The following is a 20,531-nucleotide window of genomic DNA, read 5'->3' on the forward strand; positions in this document are numbered from 1 at the left end:
AAACTGATAAGTTGCATGCAATCATTATAAAATGCACTAAATTACCACTGACAACAATTGATAGCTAACACATGAAACTGAACGATGTGCTACAAGTGGTAGTAATAAAGCAACTGCAAAAGCAAACTAGGCAAAGGAGCATAAGCGTACTCAGCACATGTTTTCTCATGTACTAGGGTAAGTAATGATTGCTCAATCTTATTGACAGTGTGTCCCAAACACTGTTTGTACAATCTCGATGACTGTGCAGTCATGACTGACAGTGTATAGGGGCCTTAAGGGAACAACTCACAGAATAAGCTGAAAAAAAAAAGTACGAAGAATATTTAGTCATATTGAGAGAAAACTTGAACAGCCGATTGTCGGACGTGTTTTCGTTTCAAGTTCAATCGTGGTTGATAGATTCTTTTGGTTGTGATGTGGAAAGTGCCAATGAAAATCTGCAAAAAGATCTCATTGAACTGAAATGTAGTGATGAATGCAAATACAAATTTGAAAAAAAAAATTGTATAAATGAGTTATGGCTATCAAATACAGCAAAACAGCCATATCCAAAAATATGGGCTGAAATGGTTAAAATACTGTTATACTTTCCAACCTCTTATTTGGTTGAATGTGGATTCAGTGCCGTCAATAAAATTTTGACTAAAGAAAGAAACAAAATGGATATATGCATTCGAGGAGACATCAGACTGAAACTGACAAATTTTAAGCCTAATATAAAAGATCTAGCAGCGAAGCACCAGGCCCAAGGATCTCATTAAAACACAACGTGAATAAAACATTTTAATTTAGTTGTTTATCATTGTTGCAATAATTTTTATTATTATTTTCCAATTAAGGTGGGCGATTTTTTTTTCTTCTAAATATTCCTTAAAATGTATGCGTGCGCGCGCTCGCTCGCAGAACAAGGAATCACAAAATGAGATTCAAAAAACGTTTGTTAACACGCATCGTCTTTGCCCACACATTTTTTGCACTTTGGGTTCGAGGATGACCTTCATGAGAAAAATCCGAAATCGGTGTGATCACCGCTTCCGGCCCTACTCGGTGGGGATGCGTTTCCTCAGGATCTCTTCCACTGAGCTGGAGGAACGGAGGATCAACAAATCGATTAGGGAGTTCTTTAAGAAGAAGCTCGAAGAATCCAGAGCCCAGGATCTGAAGAGCAGGACCCAGACCTCGAAGAACGGGGTCAAAAAGTCAAATGACTTTGAAGGATTCCGACAATGGCTTCGACAGCACGACCGGCGGTTCCACAGCTGTAATGGTTGCATGCCAACAGCCGTTTTTTTGCGGAACTTGAAAGCCAATGAAGTCAAGGTTTCGAAGACCCCTCAAGACTGGAAGGGCTTCACTGATGACCCGAAGAATGCCTCACGGAATCTTAATTATCTTGAGGAGGGCCAGTGGGACCATGACGAGCCTACTTTGTGGTGATGCTTTTAATATGGCTATTTGTCGATCTACGAGTAGTCAAGAACTTAAGCTTGAATTATGTCAGAGAAGTCTAGTTCAAGTCATGACTAGCCTAATGACCAAGACCTTAATCAGTTCCATATTAGTTTGTGCTCCAAAGATTTTTTAGAATACAATCTAAAGAGTAGGTCAAATAATAATTTGCATTTCTCTTAAAAAAAAAGGAAGAATCATAGGATTCTGTTCAACCGTTGCCTTCATTTTCTTTGGAGATTTTTTTTTTTCCAAAAAGGAGAAAGAAAATATCTATAAATATATGGCAAAAAAAAAAATCAAATAATAGAATCAGTTGAGAGAAGTGCACTAACTTTTACTATCAACATTTGATTCTTATTTCTATTCTGGCTCTGGAGCGCGACTTCTTTTCTTTGAGAGGAAAACTTTTCATCCATCGAGGGCTATTGCTCAGCTGAATGAAACATCATCCTCAAAATATATCAAATCTTAGTCGTCACTGAGTCGAAATTCATGGAAGTATTCTACTACTCTCTACCCTATTGAACGCATTCCTCTTCGTAAAGACTCCTATTAGATGATAGGTACTTGCTGGAGACTCCTTCATATATGGAAGTTGAGTATATTGTGTTCCAAAATCAAAATATTTTGAAATTACCTGTTTGCCAGGTTTACTGACACAAGCCTCCTCTTTTACCCAGGACCGAGACACAAATAATACTGGCTAAGACCTTTCCTATGGATGACGAACATTTTCGTGGTTGATTTAGTACTCTAGGGTTTCGTCAGCATCAAAAGACCGCTTCTCTAAAGGCATTTACTCAGTATCAATCATAACAGACTACATGAAGGTCATAATTGATGGGAAATTCAGGTGAATATGGCATAATTCAGCAGTTATCTGTTACATACTGTATATCAAAGACACAAGTTTCTTGGCTTTCAAACAAGGTCTGGTAAGAAGGTCTACATGCACTCCAAAATAGTGTAGGACGTGTGTGTATTTTACCTAGTTGTATTTTACGGGAAGGGGAGCTATGCTCGTGGGGTCCCGTCTTCATATCTCATTTTATCTAAACTATTTTTAAATTCATGTATTGTTTTTGCACACACCACTTTCTCATCTAACTTGTTCCAACTGTCTATTGCTCTGTGAGGAAAGCTGTTCTTTTTAAAATCTCTTCTATAGCTGTCTTTTTTTATTTTCTTTCCGTGTCCTCTTGTATTTCTGTCATCCCATTTTATCAGATTCTCTCTATCAGTAATTTCTATGCCTTTCATGATTCTGTAAATAGCTATCAAATCTCCTCTCTCTCTTCTTTGCTCTAGTGTCTGTAGTTTAAGTTTTTGTAGTCTCTCTTCATATGATAGTTTTGAGAGTGTTGGTGCCAGTTTTGTAATTGCTCTTTGTATTCTTTCAAGTTTTTTTATACATTTTTTTGTACTTGGTGACCATATCGTTGCTGCATATTCCAATCTTGGTCTTATCAGGGTGATTAGGATTTTCCTCACCATTTCTTCATCCAGGTATGTAAATGCCACTTTGATTGTTCTTATTAAATTATAAGTTTCTCCAAAAATCTTATTTATATGTTTCTCAGGTGACATATTATTCATAACAATGACTCCCAGGTCCTTCTCATTTTCTACTTTTTTTATTCCTTCTTTTCCCAAATTATATGATCCTGTTATTCTGTTTTTGCTTTTTCCAAATTCCATTATACTACACTTTTTTGTATTGAACTCCATCTCCCACTTCCTACTCCATTCTTGTACTTTATTTAGATCTCTCTGTAGTGATTCACAATCTTCTTCAGTTTTCACTCTTTTCAGTAATTTTGCATCATCTGCAAAGAAGCTCATATAGCTTTCAATTCCTTCATCCATATCATTAATATATATAGCAAACATTATTGGGGCCAGAACTGTTCCCTGCGGGACACCGCTTATTACTTCATTCCATTTTGAGTGCTGATCTCTTATCACTACTCTCATTTTTCTTTCTTGCAAAAAGTCTTCCATCCAATTTAGCAATTTACCTTGTATTCCTCCTTCATATTCTAATTTCTTAAGCAACTTCTTATGTGGTACTTTGTCAAAAGCTTTTTTTAGGTCTAGAAATGCACAATCAGCCCATCCATCTCTTTCTTGTATTATATCTATTAGCCTTGAATAGAAACATATTAAATTGGTGACGCATGATCGTCCTTGTCTGAATCCAAATTGCCTTGGATTTAGTACGTTGTTTTTTTCCAAGTATTTTACCCATCTACTTTTGATAATTCTTTCACATATTTTTGCTATTGTACTTGTTAGAGAGACTGGTCTATAGTTGGTAGGTTCTTCTTTATTTCCTCCTTTATATATAGGTACTATATTTGCTTTTTTCCAATCTTCTGGAACTTTTCCTTCTTTTAAGGAACTGCTTATTATGCTATGTATTTTGTCTGCCAGTTCATTCCTGCATTCTTTCAGAATCCAGTTTGCTATTTCATCTGGCCCATGCGATTTTCTGACATCAAAATTACCCAAGTGTGTCAATATTTCATTCTTTGTTACTTCTATTTCTTCCATAGGGGGGACTTTTTCCTTCCACTCAATCTCTTCAGGTTGTATATTTTCCCTTGTAAACACTGATTTAAAATGTTTGTTCATAATTTCTGCCATTTCCATTTCCTCAGTGTATTCAACTCCTCCTTGTCTTAATTTCTCTAAGTCTTGTTTGTTTTTCAGTTTATTGTTTACAAATCTGTAGAATAGTTTTGGTTGATCTTTACACTTTTCTATAACATCTTTTTCATATTTTCTTTTTTCCTCTCTGCACTTTTGTACATATTCATTTCTATAACCAGTATATATTTTCCATTTTTCAGGTCTTCTGTCTTTTTTCCATCTGTTCCAGGCTTTGTCTCTTTTGTCCTTTAACTCCCTACAACTTTTGTTGTACCAGCATTTTACATATTCTTTTTCTTGTTTTTGTCTTGGGACATACTTTTCCACTCCTTTTTTGTAAATTTTTGTCAAAATATTCCATTTCTCTTCCACTGTTGTTTCTTCTTTGTATATTTCTTCCCAGTTTTCTTGTTGGAAGAATTCTCTTATTTTATCAAAGTTTGTTTTTTCATACATCATTCTTCCTTTTCTATATTGTTCATTTCTTTTCATATATTTTTCTTCATTAAGTTCCAGTTCAATCAATATGTGGTCACTTTTACCTATTGGTGTTTTATATTCAATCTTGTCCACTATTCTAGGTTCAGATGTAATTATTAAGTCTAGCCTCGATGGTTCTTCTTCATTTCTATACCTAGTGTTCTCTTGTATCCATTGTGTCATTGAATGGTCAGTAATCATCTCAAGTAGAGCATTTCCCCATGAGTCATCACCACTCTTTACTGTCATTTCTTCCCAGCAGATTTCTTTGCAATTAAAGTCGCCCATCATAACTATTCTTCCTCCGTCTTCCATTATTTTAGTTAAGGCTATCTTTGTGTCCTCTAACATACTTTTATGTTCACTCTCCTCCCATGAGGCTGTTTTCGGAGGCACATAATTGATCACAAATTTTCTGCTCTTCTTATCTCGGTCTTCCACTTCTATCATAATCATCTCTACTGTATTCTTTCCATATATGACACCTTTCACGTTTATATCCTTCTTAGTCAGGAACATAACTCCACCCCCTTGTTTTTTCTCTCTGTTTCTAATCCAATAATTGTATGTATCATGTCCTACACTGTTGGGTGGTAGTGGGCCTTTTAATTTTGTTTCTACAATTCCCATTATGTCCGGTTCTTTTTCTTTCAAATAATCATTCAGTTCATTCAATCCTGTTATCAATCCATCTATATTTGTGTAAGACACTCTTAGTTTTCTGCCACTTCCATTGTATTCTCTGTTTCCCTTATGTTTTTCTTTAGTATGTCGAACTGCTTTATTTTCATGTTCACTACTCTCCAATAGAATCTCTTTTTCTCTGACTCCGTTCTTTCCTCGTTTTTTGCCTTAGCTTCAATTCTTTTCTGCTTTTCTGCCTCTCTTTCCTCCTTATTCATTTCTCTTTTTATCCATACCTTTTTATATTGATCATTTGTTGCTAGTTTCCCTGTCTTGGATAGAATTTTCTCTGCTGTTGTTTGTGACCTGAATTTAATCTTAATTGGTCTGGTCTTATCTGTACTATATTTTCCGAGTCTGAATTTTTCCTCAATTTCCTTTATAATTTCTGGTTCATCTTCCTGGACTAATTTTAATAAACTGCTTACTCTTTCATTTTCCTCCTTGATTCTTGCAGTTCTATCTGGGTTATGTTTCTCTTCCATTCCTAATATAATTATACATTTCTTTTTGTCAGCTAATTCTCTTACTATATTCTCCTTCTGTCTCATCACTTTAATAACTGAGTCTTCATTATGTTCTTTCAATTGCTGTTTGACTATGTCAGTGAATGAAACCTTATTCCCTTCTTGAGTTATTCTCCAATTTTTAGCTTCTGTAGCTATTTTCTCTCTGTTTTCATTACTATTCTTCTTCAATTTCTCATTCTCCTCCTTTACATTTCCTAACTGTCTTTTTAGGTCCTCTATTTCTTCAGTTAAGTTTCTGTTAGCCTTCTCTAGTTGTTCCAACCTTTCAATTCTTTGAAAAATGGAGTCTACGTTACCTAACTTACGCTCCAAGTCCTCGATCACCTTATCAACTCTCTCCTCTAGTCTTATCAGTCGGGGGGGGGGGGGGTTGTGTCCCCCCCACCCTCTTTAAATCCCTGGAACATATTCTCGTCACTTTCTTCTGTATTGCTCCTCTCTATACTTCTAATCTTTACATTTTTATTAGACATTTGATCCTCGCTAAGTCTTTTGTTTACCTTCCGCTTGTCTGGCTGGTCAAAGTCTACTCCCTCCTCATTTCCTTCCATTTCCCTCAGTAATCCCTCCCCTTTTCCTCTTTCCCTACGTTCCCACTACTCCACGAGCAATTTCCCCCCCACCCTGCAAAAACACTAGGCACTTCTCTTTGCGTTGGGATCCACAGACTTCACTTTTCTTCAGAACGTCTTCTAAGCCGTCCATTCGTTGAAGTGTGTGTGTGTGTGTGTGTATTCACCTTCACCTTTTCACCTTGGTCCTTGGATAACGTGTAGGACTCGTGATCGACAGCTTTTTCCCTCCCGGAAGAAAGCTCAGAGCTCGTATGACCGATCTATGGGTAATGCTATGACACACACACACACGATGCAAAACTACTGAAAAGAGTGAAAACTGAAGAAGATTGTGAATCACTACAGAGAGATCTAAATAAAGTACAGGAATGGAGTAAGAAGTGGAAGATGGAGTTCAATACAAAAAAGTGTAGTATAATGGAATTTGGAAAAAGCAAAAACAGAATAACAGGATCATATAATTTGGGAGAAGAGGGAATAAAAAAAGTAGAAAAAGAGAAGGACCTGGGAATCATTGTTATGAATAATATGTCACCTGAGAAACATATAAATAAGATTTTTGGAGAAACTTATAATTTAATAAGAACAATCAAAGTGGCATTTACATACCTGGATGAAGAAATGGTGAGGAAAATCCTAATCACCCTGATAAGACCAAGATTAGAATATGCAGCAACAATATGGTCACCAAGTACAAAAAAATGTATAAAAAAACGTGAAAGAATACAAAGAGCAATTACAAAACTGGCACCAACACTCTCAAAACTATCATATGAAGAGAGACTAGAAAAACTTGAACTACAGACACTAGAGCAAAGAAGAGAGAGAGGAGATTTGATAGCTATTTACAGAATCATGAAAGGCATAGAAATTACTGATAGAGAGAATCTGATAAAATGGGATGACAGAAATACAAGAGGACACGGAAAGAAAATAAAAAAAGACAGCTATAGAAGAGATTTGAAAAAGAACAGCTTTCCACACAGAGTAATAGACAGTTGGAACAAGTTAGATGAGAAAGTGGTGTGTGCAAAAACAATACATGAATTTAAAAATTGTTTAGATAAAATGAGAAATGAAGACGGGACCCCACGAGCATAGCTCCCCTTCCCGTAAAATACAACTAGGTAAATACAACTAGGTAAATACACACACTTACACACACTTCAACGAATGGACGGCTTAGAAGACGTTCTGAAGAAAACTGAAGTCTGTGGATCCCAACGCAAAGAGAAGTGCCTAGTGTTTTTACAGGGTGGGGGGGAAATTGCTCGTGGAGTAGTGGGAAAGTAGGGAAAGAGGAAAAGGGGAGGGATTACTGAGGGAAATGGAAGGAAATGAGGAGGGAGTAGACTTGGCCCAGGCAGACAGGCGAAAGGTAAACAAAAGACCCCCTGATCAGCTGAGCGACGATGAAATGTCTAATAAAAATGTAAAGATTAGAAGCATAGATAAGAGCAATACAGTAGAAAGTGATGAGAATATTTTCCAGGGATTTAAAGAGGGTGGGGGGGACACAACCCCCCCACCCCCACCCCCCACTGACAAGACTAGAAGAGAAGGTCGATAAGATGATCGAGGACTTGGAGCGTAGGTTCGGTGATGTTAACAAAATTATACGGAGAGTTGAAAAATTGGAAGAACTAGAGAAGGCGAACAAAAACTTAACTAAGGAAATTGAAGAATTAAAGAAACAGTTGAGGGATGTAAAAGATGAGAATAAAGTCTTAAAGAAGAATAATAAGGAGAACAAGGAGGGTTGGAAAAAAATTCGAGAAAATAGCAAAGTTGCATTCACTGACATAATCAGACAGCAAATGAATGAACTGAAAACTCAGTTATTAAAGTGATGAGACAGGAGAATATAGTAAGAGACCTAGCAGACAAAAAGAAATGTATAATTATATTAGGAATGGAAGAGAAACATAACCCAGATAGAACCACAAGAATCAAGGAGGAAAATGAAAAAGTAAGAAATTTACTAGAATTAGTTCAGGAAGATGAACCAGAAATAATGAAACAAATCGAAGAGAAATTCAGGCTAGGGAAATATAGTACAGACAAGATCAGACCAATTAAGATTAAATTCAGGTCACAAACTACGGCTGAGAATATCTTATCCAAAACAGGGAAACTAGCAACAAGTGAACAATATAAAAAGGTATGGATAAAAAGGGAAATGAATAAAGAGGAAAGAGAGGAAGAAAAGCAGAAAAGACTTGAAGCAAAGGCAAAAAACGAGATAAGAACGGAGTCAGAAAAAGAGAGATTCTATTGGAGAGTAGTGAATATGAAACTAAAGAAAGTCGACATAAAAGAGAAAAACAAAAGGGAAACAGAGAACACAATGGAAGTGGCAGAAAACTAAGAGTGTCTTACACAAATATAGATGGATTGATAACAGGATTGAATGAGCTGAATGATTATTTGAAAGAAAAAGAACCAGACATAATGGGAATTGTAGAAACAAAATTAAAAGGTCCACTACCACCCAACAGTGTAGGACATGATGCATATAATTATTGGATTAGAAACAGAGTGAAAAAGGAAGGGGGTGGAGTTATGTTCCTGACTAAGAAGGATATAAACGTGAAGTGTGTCACATATGGAAAGAATACAGTAGAGATGATAATGATGGAAGTAGAAGACAGAGATAAGAAGAACAGAAAGTTTGTAATAAATTATGTGCCCCCAAAAACAGCCTCATGGGAAGAGAGTGAACATAAAAGTATGTTAGAAGACACAAAGATAACATTAAACAAGATAATGGAAGAGGGAGGAAGAATAGTTATGATGGGCGACTTTAATTGCAAAGAAATCTGCTGGGAAGAAATGACAGTAAAGGGTGGAGACGGCTCATGGGGAAACGCTCTACTTGAGATAGTTACTGACCATACAATGACACAATGGATACAGGAGAACACTAGGTATAGAAATGAAGAAGAGCCATCGAGACTAGACCTAGTAATTACATCCGAACCTAGAATAGTGGACAAAATTGAATATAAAACAACAATAGGTAAAAGTGACCACATATTGATTGATCTGGAACTTAATGAAGAAAAATATATGAAAAGAAATGAACAATACAGAAAAGGAAGAATGATGTATGAAAAAACAAACTTTGATAAAATAAGAGAATGCTTTCAAAAGGAAAACTGGGAAGAAATATACAAAAAAGAAACAGCAGTAGAAGAGAAATGGAATATTTTGACAAAAATTTACAAAAAAGGAGTGGAAAAGTATGTCCCAAGACAAAAACAAGAAAAAGAATATGTAAAATGCTGGTACAACAAAAGCTGTAGGGAGTTAAAAGACAAAAGAGACAAAGCCTGGACCAGATGGAAAAAAGACAGAAGACCTGAAAAATGGAAAATATATACCTGTTATAGAAATGAATATGTACAAATGTGCAGAGAGGAAAAGAGAAAATATGAAAAAGATATCATAGAAAAGTGTAAAGATCAACCAAAACTATTCTACAGATTTGTAAACAATAAACTGAAAAACAAACAAGACTTGGAGAAATTAAGACAGGAGGGAGTTGAATACACTGAGGAAATGGAAATGGCGGAAATTATGAACAAACATTTTAAATCAGTGTTTACAAGGGAGAACATGCAACCTGAAGAGAACGATTGGAAAGAGAAAGTCCCCCCTATGGAAGAAATAGAAGTAACAAAGAATGAAATATTGACACACTTGAGTAATTTTGATGTCAGAAAATCGCATGGACCAGATGAAATAGCAAACTGGATACTGAAAGAATGCAGGAATGAACTGGCAGACAAAATACATAGCATACTAAACAGTTCCTTGAAAGAAGGAAAAGTTCCAGAAGATTGGAAAAAAGCAAATATAGTACCTATATATAAAGGAGGAAATAAAGAAGAACCTACAAACTATAGACCAGTCTCTCTAACAAGTACAATAGCAAAAATTTGTGAGAGAATTATCAAAAGTAGATGGGTAAAATATTTAGAAAAAAATAAAGTGTTAAATCCAAGGCAATTTGGATTCAGACAAGGACGATCATGCGTCACCAATTTAATATGTTTCTATTCAAGGCTAATAGATATAATACAAGAAAGAGATGGATGGGCGGACTGTGCATTTTTAGATCTAAAGAAAGCTTTTGACAAAGTACCACATAAGAATTTGCTTAAGAAATTAGAAACTGAAGGAGGAATACAGGGCAAACTACTAAATTGGATGGAGGACTTTTTGCAAGAAAGAAAAATGAGAGTAGTGATAAGAAATCAGCACTCAAAATGGGATGAAGTAATAAGCGGTGTTCCGCAGGGAACAGTTCTGGCCCCAATAATGTTTGCTCTATATATTAATGATATGGATGAAGGAATAGAAAGCTTATGAGCTTCTTTGCAGATGATGCAAAACTACTGAAAAGAGTGAAAACTGAAGAAGATTGTGAATCACTACAGAGAGATCTAAATAAAGTACAAGAATGGAGTAGGAAGTGGGAGATGGAGTTCAATACAAAAAAGTGTAGTATAATGGAATTTGGAAAAAGCAAAAACAGAATAACAGGATCATATAAATTGGGAGAAGAAGGAATAAAAAAAGTAGAAAATGAGAAGGACCTGGGAGTCATTGTTATGAATAATATGTCACCTGAGAAACATATAAATAAGATTTTTGGAGAAACTTATAATCTAATAAGGACAATCAAAGTTGCATTTACATACCTGGATGAAGAAATGGTGAAGAAAATCCTAATCACCCTGATAAGACCAAGATTGGAATATGCAGCAACGATATGGTCACCAAGTACAAAAAAATGCATAAAAAAACTTGAAAGAATACAAAGAGCAATTACAAAATTGGCACCAACACTCTCAAAACTATCATATGAAGAGAGACTACAAAAACTTGAACTACAGACACTAGAGCAAAGAAGAGAGAGAGGAGATTTGATAGCTATTTACAGAATCATGAAAGGCATAGAAATTACTGACAGAGAGAATCTGATAAAATGGGATGACAGAAATACTAGAGGACACGGAAAGAAAATAAAAAAAGACAGCTATAGAAGAGATTTGAAAAAGAACAGCTTCCCTCACAGAGTAATAGACAGTTGGAACAAGTTAGATGAGAAAGTGGTGTGTGCAAAAACAATACATGAATTTAAAAATAGTTTAGATAAAATGAGATATGAAGACGGGACCCCACGAGCATAGCTCCCCTTCCCGTAAAATACAACTAGGTAAATACAATTAGGTAAATACACACACACTTTCAACGAACGGACGGCTTGAAGAACGTTCTGAAGAAAAGTGCCGATTGTGGATACCAACGCAAAGAGAAGTACCTTTTTGTATTTACAGGGTGGGGGGAAATTGCTCGTGGGGCAGTAGGTAAGTAGGAAAAGAGGAGAAGGGGAGGGATTGCTGGGGAAATGGAAGGAAATGAGGAAGTGGAGGACTTGGCCCAAGCAGACAAGCGTAAGGTCAACATGAAACGACCACCGGACCAGCTCAGTGATGACGAAATGGCTAATAAAAATGTAAAGATTAGAAGTATAGAGAGGAGCAATACAGTAGAAAGTGACGAGAATATGTTCCAGGGATTTAAAGAGGGTGGGGGGGACACAAACCCCCCCCCCGACTGATAAGACTAGAGGAGAGAGTTGATAAGGTGATCGAGGAAGTGGAACGTAGGTTAGGTAATGTTGACTCCATTTTCCAGAGAATTGAAAGGTTGGAAGAACTAGAAAAGGCAAACAAAAACTTAACTGATGAAATAGAGGGCCTAAAAGACAGTTAAGAAATGTAAAGGAGGAGAATGAGAAATTGAAGAAGAATAGTAATGAAAATAGAGAGACAATAGCTAAAGAAGCTAAAAATTGGAGAACAACCCAAGAAGGGAATAAGGTTTCATTCACTGACATAGTCAAACAGCAATTGAAAGAACATAATGAAGACTCAGTTATTAAAGTGATGAGACAGAAGGAGAATATAGTAAGAGAATTAGCTGACAAAAAGAAATGTGTAATTATATTAGGAATGGAAGAGAAACATAACCCAGATAGAACCGCAAGAATCAAGGAGGAAAATGAAAGAGTAAGCAGTTTATTAAAATTAGTCCAGGAAGATGAACCAGAAATTATAAAGGAAATTGAGGAAAAATTCAGACTCGGAAAATATAGTACAGATAAGACCAGACCAATTAAGATTAAATTCAGGTCACAAACAACGGCAGAGAAAATTCTATCCAAAACAGGGAAACTAGCAACAAGTGATCAATATAAAAAGGTATGGATAAAAAGAGAAATGAATAAGGAGGAAAGAGAGGCAGAAAAACAGAAAAGACTTGAAGCTAAGGCAAAAAACGAGGAAAGAATGGAGTCAGAGAAAGAGAGATTCTATTGGAGAGTAGTGAACATGAAAATAAAGCAGTTCGACATACAAAAGAAAAACATAAGGGAAACAGAGAACACAATGGAAGTGGCAGAAAACTAAGAGCGTCTTACACAAATATAGATGGATTAATAACAGGATTGAATGAACTGAATGATTATTTGAAGGAAAAAGAACCGGACATAATGGGAATTGTAGAAACAAAATTAAAAGGCCCACTACCACCCAACAGTGTAGGACATGATGCATACAATTATTGGATTAGAAACAGAGAGAAAAACAAGGGGGTGGAGTTATGTTCCTGACTAAGAAGGATATAAACGTGAAAGGTGTCATATATGGAAAGAATACAGTAGACATGATTATGATAGAAGTGGAAGACCGAGATAAGAAGAGCAGAAAATTTGTGATCAATTATGTGCCTCCGAAAACAGCCTCATGGGAGGAGAGTAAACATAAAAGTATGTTAGAGGACACAAAGATAGCATTAAATAAAATAATGGAAGACGGAGGAAGAATAGTTATGATGGGCGACTTTAATTGCAAGGAAATCTGCTGGGAAGAAATGACAGTAAAGAGTGGTGATGACTCATGGGGAAATGCTCTACTTGAGATGATTACTGACCATTCAATGACACAATGGATACAGGAGAACACTAGGTATAGAAATGAAGAACCATCAAGACTAGACTTAATAATTACATCTGAACCTAGAATAGTGGACAAGATTGAATATAAAACACCAATAGGTAAAAGTAACCACATATTGATTGAACTGGAACTTAATGAAGAAAAATATATGAAAAGAAATGAACAATATAGAAAAGGAAGAATGATGTATGAAAAAACAAACTTTGATAAAATAAGAGAATTCTTCCAACAAGAAAACTGGGAAGAAATATACAAAGAAGAAACATCAGTGGAAGAGAAATGGAATATTTTGACAAAAATCTACAAAAGAGGAGTGGAAAAGTATGTCCCAAGACAAAAACAAGAAAAAGAATATGTAAAATGCTGGTACAACAAAAGTTGTAGGGAGTTAAAAGACAAAAGAGACAAAGCCTGGACCAGATGGAAAAAAGGCAGAAGACCTGAAAAATGGAAAATATATACTGGTTATAGAAATGAATATGTACAAAAGTGCAGAGAGGAAAAGAGAAAATATGAAAAAGATGTTATAGAAAAGTGTAAAGATCAACCAAAATTATTTTACAGATTTGTAAACAATAAACTGAAAAACAAACAAGACTTGGAGAAATTAAGACAAGGAGGAGTTGAATACACTGAGGAAATGGAAATGGCAGAAATTATGAACAAACATTTTAAATCAGTGTTTACAAGGGAAAATATACAACCTGAAGAGATTGAGTGTAAAGAAAAAGTCCCCCCTATGGAAGAAATAGAAGTAACAAAGAATGAAATATTGACACACTTAAGTAATCTTGATGTCAGAAAATCGCATGGGCCAGATGAAATAGCAAACTGGGTTCTGAAAGAATGCAGGAATGAACTGGCAGACAAAATACATAGCATAATAAGCAGTTCCTTAAAAGAAGGAAAAGTTCCAGAAGATTGGAAAAAAAGCAAATATAGTACCTATATATAAAGGAGGAAATAAAGAAGAACCTACCAACTATAGACCAGTCTCTCTAACAAGTACAATAGCAAAAATTTGTGAAAGAATTATCAAAAGTAGATGGGTAAAATACTTGGAAAAAAAACAACGTACTAAATCCAAGGCAATTTGGATTCAGACAAGGACGATCATGCGTCACCAATTTAATATGTTTCTATTCAAGGCTAATAGATATAATACAAGAAGGAGATGGATGGGCTGATTGTGCATTTCTAGACCTAAAAAAAGCTTTTGACAAAGTACCACATAGGAAGTTGCTTAAGAAATTAGAATATGAAGGAGGAATACAAGGTAAATTGCTAAATTGGATGGAAGACTTTTTGCAAGAAAGAAAAATGAGAGTAGTGATAAGAGACCAGCACTCAAAATGGAATGAAGTAATAAGCGGTGTCCCGCAGGGAACAGTTCTGGCCCCAATAATGTTTGCTATATATATTAATGATATGGATGAAGGAATTGAAAGCTATATGAGCTTCTTTGCAGATGATGCAAAACTACTGAAAAGAGTGAAAACTGAAGAAGATTGTGAATCACTACAGAGAGATCTAAACAAAGTACAGGAATGGAGTAGGAAGTGGGAGATGGAGTTCAATGCAAAAAAGTGTAGTATAATGGAATTTGGAAAAAGCAAAAACAGAATAACAGGATCATATAATTTGGGAGAAGAAGGAATAAAAGAAGTAGAAAATGAGAAGGACCTGGGAGTCATTGTTATGAATAATATGTCACCTGAGAAACATATAAATAAGATTTTTGGAGAAACTTATAATTTAATAAGAACAATCAAAGTGGCATTTACATACCTGGATGAGGAAATGGTGAGGAAAATCCTAACCACCCTGATAAGACCAAGATTGGAATATGCAGCAACGATATGGTCACCAAGTACAAAAAAATGTAAAAAAAAACTTGAAAGAATACAAAGAGCAATTACAAAACTGGCACCAACACTCTCAAAACTATCATATGAAGAGAGACTACAAAAACTTAAACTACAGACACTAGAGCAAAGAAGAGAGAGAGGAGATTTGATAGCTATTTACAGAATCATGAAAGGCATAGAAATTACTGATTGAGAGAATCTGATAAAATGGGATGACAGAAATACTAGAGGACACGGAAAGAAAATAAAAAAAAGACAGCTATAGAAGAGATTTGAAAAAAAAAACAGCTTTCCTCACAGAGTAATAGACAGTTGGAACAAGTTAGATGAGAAAGTGGTGTGTGCAAAAACAATACATGAATTTAAAAATAGTTTAGATAAAATGAGATATGAAGACGGGACCCCACGAGCATAGCTCCCCTTCCTGTAAAATACAACTAGGTACAACTAGGTAAATACACACATACACAAGCACACAAACACACACAAGTACACACGCACACAAACACACACACAAACGTGTATGAATATCATGGTGAAAAACAAACTGGTCTAGATCTAAAAAAGTAAAGCCACAAGAAAGTATGAGAGGGAGAACAACGGTAAAAGAATGAGCAATTAATAAATTGATGGTAGTTGCTGACAATGACATAGACAAAGGCAAACCCCAGGGCAAAGACTTGCGCTTACGTTAATTCTTAAAGAAGTCTAAGTGAAAATATATTGTTAAGAGCCACAAAGACAAAAGAGGGATTTTCCATAGGTAGGAGGAGCTTACAGAGAGAGAAAAAAAGAGATAATCTAGATAAAAAAAAAAGTATCGAGTACGGTTGAACTACTCGTATAATGAAAGAGATTTTTAGATGAAGGCTATCAAGGCTAGAAGAACGTAGGATAGATAAAGAGAGTAAGAGAAGAAAAAGGGTGATGGAAAAGAAATAGAAGCCTGTCTGGAAAAAAGAGAAGATTGATAAGAAGGACAAGGAGACGGAACATTGACTATGGTTCAGCTTCGGATTTCATGAGCGTCGTTGGGCAATTCCAAAGGAATTTGTTGAATAGAAATTCAAGCCCCATATTGGAAAATAAATTACATGAGTAGCTTATCCAAAGAGTCACTGGGAGTTTGTGAGTATCTAACACAGATAACCGTCATTGCAGAGCAAAATTAAGATTAAAAGGACTAGTTAAAATTCTAACAAACCAACATAATCTACGATTTAGGATATATCTATATTCTGTTGATATACAGTAGAACTACAAATGCCCCTCTACAATTCACTGGAATACTTCACTCCCTTGGGAACACGCTGAACAATCTCTGCATAAACAACATTACTATTACTATTCGAAATGATATCCATTCAGTCATGGTGCCTTCTTATATTCCTTTCTTTCTTTCAGTGCTATTTATACCTTCTCTCTTGTAATGGCTTCATCATTCTTCTCTTCAGTTACAGTCATTCTCCTAGGACTTGCTACGGCCGCAATCAAATTATCCTTGTCCTAGTCTACAATTTACAACACGGAATAATTTCCACTTCTCCTTCTCGCTGCCTTCTCTGTTATCAACAACCGCCCATCTGCTACCTATACTCGTACTCTCTCCTGTCTATCCAACTCTCTTCTTGAGGACGTTCCTTACTTCCAAAAGACCTTTCCTTTCATCTTAAAATGATTGCATGCAACTTATCAGTTTATTAACAGAGGGAGTAATTGGTGAGGAACAGCGTGGATTTAGGACGGGTAGAGGTTGTGTAGATCAGATTTTTGTGGTAAGACAGATATGTGAAAAAGCTATAGGAAAGGGGAAGGATGTTTTTTGGGCTTTTATGGATCTGGAAAAGGCTTACGACAGGGTAGACAGAAAGGCACTGTGGGAGGTTTTGCGGATATACGGGATAGAAGGAAAGCTTGTAGGAGCTGTCAAGAGTTTTTATGAAAGTAGTAGAACTTGTGTCAGGATTAGAAATGGAGAGAATGAGTGGTTCGAGGTAAAGGTGGGACTTCGTCAGGGATGCGTTATGTCGCCCTGGCTGTTCAACTTGTACATGGATGGGGTAGTGCGCGAGGTAAATGCAAGGGTAGTGGGCCAGGTATTGGAGATGGTTAAAGAAAATGGAGAAAAGTGGGAGGTGAGCCAGCTGTTGTTTGACGACACTGCGCTTGTGGCACGATCGGAGGAGGGATTGAGGAAGTTGGTGACAAAGTTTGAGAGAGAGTGTGATAGAAGAAAGCTGAAGATAAATGTGGGTAAAAGTAAGGTGATGAGATGTTCAAGGGGTGAAAGTGGCAGCAGATTGGAAGTGAGCATTAAGGGAGAACGACTGGAGGAAGTGGATAGTTTTAGATACTTGGGTAAAAAATGTGGCAGGAAAAGGTGGAGTGAAGGTGGAGGTAGAATGTAGATTGAGAGAAGCGAGTAAATGCCCTGGTGGATTAAAAAGTGTAGTGAGGAATAGACATTTGGGAATGGATGCTAAGAGGAGACTGTATGAAGCAGTAATTGTGCCAACAGCACTGTATGGGGCAGAAACATGGAACATAAGAGAGGAAGAGAGGAGTTTGAATGTGTTTGAGATGAGGTGTCTGAGAAGTATGATGGAGGTTACTAGGCTAGATAGAGTGAGAAATGAGGAGGTGAAGAGGAGAACGGGGGTGGAAAGGGAGTTGGGAGATAGGGTTGATGAAAGAGTATTAGGATGGTTTGGACACATGAAAAGAAAGAGTGAAGAAAGACTAGTAACAGAGGTATGGAAGGCTGATGTGGAGGGAGTGAACATGAGGGGACGTCCTAGGATGAGGTGGATCGATGGGGTGAAGGGGGCTTTGGGGAAGAGGGGAATGTCTGTTGAGGAAGGACGGGAGAGGACAGAAGACAGGGGTGAATGGAGAATGGTTGTATATGGATGATGTTGTGATGCATGAGGTAGAATGGGCGGAGTATGTGTGAGCAAAATTTGACGCAGCCTGAAGGAATTTCTCCCCGTCTTTTCCTTTTCTGCATGGGGGGACGGAGAGGGGGGTCGCCGATTTAATGAAGCGGCCTTGCTGTGGATGTGCTATGTCTTGCGACACTGCTTCTGACCCAGGTCAGTGGACAAGGTGCAGGGATGACCCGTCATCCAGGAGGTGCTAAGATAAGAGGGAGGGTGGAGGGGTGTGGAGTGTATTCAGGGATGGAATGGGTGGGAATGATTTTATGCCTTTTCCTTTTTGGCTACCTCCCTTGTAAGGGGGAAAAAGCCTTGGTATATGTGTGTATGTACTTCTTACGCTCGATAAAGTTTGTACATTTACATTAAATTCACTACTGAATGCTTGATGTGAATTAGAAATTTGCATAAATAAATATCAACTCATTCAACGGTACTAAGATATTTTGAAGTTATTTTCCCCTCATTATGGCAACAAAAAAGAAATGTAGACAATATATGGAGGACTATTTGGCTTATGGCTTTGTAGAAAGCCCTCATGATAAAGAATTACCAATGTGTCTTATTTGCAATAACATATTTTCTAATGAATCAATGAAACCATCAAGGCTTGAAGAACATTTGATAAGAAAACGTTCAGAGAAAGCCAGTAAACCCATAGCTTATTTTGAAAATTTGGAGAAAAAATTAAACCAAGAAAATACTCTGTTCATCTTATTTGAAAAAAAGTTCACAGACAAATGAAGGTGGTTTGACTGCATCGTATGAAATAGCGCAATTAGTTGCAAAAACTGGGAACGCACATACAGTTGCTGAAAATGTCATTAAGCCTGCATTTTAAATTCTAATGAAAACTGTTACAGCAAGATTAAGCGAACACATTAAAAACAATTCCGTTGAGTAATGACTCAATTCGCCGACGAATCGATGAAATGTCATTGAATGTACAAAGTCAACTAGTTGAAATGTTAAAAACTAGCAAATTCTCGATTCAGCTTGATGAGTCAACGGTACGTGACAAGAGAGCTATTCTTATGGCGTATGTTCGTTTTATAGATGATAGCTGCAAACTTTGTGAAGAGATGTTGTTTGAAAAACTGTTAGAAACTGACACAACTGGATTTTCCATTTTTGAAGCTCCAAAATCTTGGTTTGACGATAATAAAATCCCATTAGGAAACTTGGTATCCTGCGCAACGGATGGTGCTCCATCTATGGTTGGTAAGCAGAAAGGTTTTATTGCTCGCATGAAGGAATTATGTCCTTCAATCCTTGCAGTTCATTGTGTGGTACATCGTCATCATTTAGTTGCCAAAACAGTCCTGATCTTCATGAATCATTAAGAGTAGTTATTCGAACTGTCAATAGAATAAAGTCACACAGCACATACGATCGACTTTTTCGAAAGTTTTGCACTGATACTGAACGAGAGCACGTAAGCCTCATTCTCCATACAGAAGTTCGTTGGCTTTCAAAAGGAAACTGCCTAGCACGATTTGTACAGTTATTCGACACCATTGTTAATTTCTTAGAAAATTTAGGAGAAAACAATTTTGCAGAAGAAGTCAGAAGCCACAAGTGTGACATTTTCCTTCTAGCGTGGATTTTTCGTAAGCTCAATGAAGTGTCACTGCAGCTTCAAGGCAAATTATGCACGCTACTGGATTGTAAACGTATTCTCAAAGCCTTTGCTGAAAAGTTGCATTGGTTCCGAATGAATATACAGTAGAAGAATTTCAAAGACATGCCTGAGTTAACAGAAGTAAAGGAACAACTCACAGAACAAGCTAAAAAAAGTACGAAGAATATTTAGTAAAATTGAGAGAACTTGAACAGCCGATTCTCGGACGTGTTTTCATTTCAAGTTCAATCGTGGATGATAAATACTTTTGGTTGTGATGTGGAAAGTGCCGATGAAAATCTGCAAGAAGAACTCATTGAACTGAAATGTAGTTACGAATGCAAATACAAATTTGAAAAAAATGGAATAAATGAGTTATGGCTATCAAATACAGCAAAACAGCTATATCCAAAAATGTGGGCTGAAATGGTTAAAATACTGTTATACTTTCCAACCTCTTATTTGGTTGAATGTGGATTCAGTGCCGTCAATAAAATTTTGACCAAAGAACGAAACAAAATGGATATATGCATTCGAGGAGACATCAGACTGAAACTGACAATTTTTAAGCCTAATATAAAAGATCTAGCAGCGAAGCACCAGGCCCAAGGATCTCATTAAAACACAACGTGAATAAAACATTTTAATTTAGTTGTTTATCATTGTTGCAATAATATTTATTATTATTTTTCAATTAAGTGG

The 20,531-nt window shown here is 36.4% G+C and overlaps 1 protein-coding gene across 1 annotated transcript; it reads left to right on the forward strand.

The window, feature by feature from the left end:
• The first annotated feature begins 1,450 nt into the window (after positions 1–1,450).
• LOC143023962 (protein FAM200C-like) lies at positions 1,451–19,937 on the forward strand. The gene is made up of 3 exons (XM_076182631.1): positions 1,451–1,564; positions 19,204–19,358; positions 19,487–19,937. The coding sequence occupies exons 1-3, from the start codon at positions 1,451–1,453 to the stop codon at positions 19,935–19,937; spliced, it is 720 nt and encodes a 239-aa protein (XP_076038746.1).
• Positions 19,938–20,531: the final 594 nt, after the last annotated feature.

Source organism: Oratosquilla oratoria, unplaced genomic scaffold (assembly GCF_046742065.1).
Source record: "Oratosquilla oratoria isolate Oo_2021 unplaced genomic scaffold, ASM4674206v1 SCAFFOLD73, whole genome shotgun sequence".
Classification (NCBI taxonomy): domain Eukaryota; kingdom Metazoa; phylum Arthropoda; class Malacostraca; order Stomatopoda; family Squillidae; genus Oratosquilla; species Oratosquilla oratoria.

Bases quoted from the DNA above. Each gene is read 5' to 3' on its own strand.
- LOC143023962 (XM_076182631.1), top strand. From the start codon at position 1,451: ATGGCTATTTGTCGATCTACGAGTAGTCAAGAACTTAAGCTTGAATTA. The intron at 1,565-19,203 runs GTTTGTGCTCCA...TTCTCGATTCAG, and splicing joins CCTTAATCAGTTCCATATTA to CTTGATGAGTCAACGGTACG. The intron at 19,359-19,486 runs GTTTGACGATAA...CAATCCTTGCAG, and splicing joins TTTGAAGCTCCAAAATCTTG to TTCATTGTGTGGTACATCGT.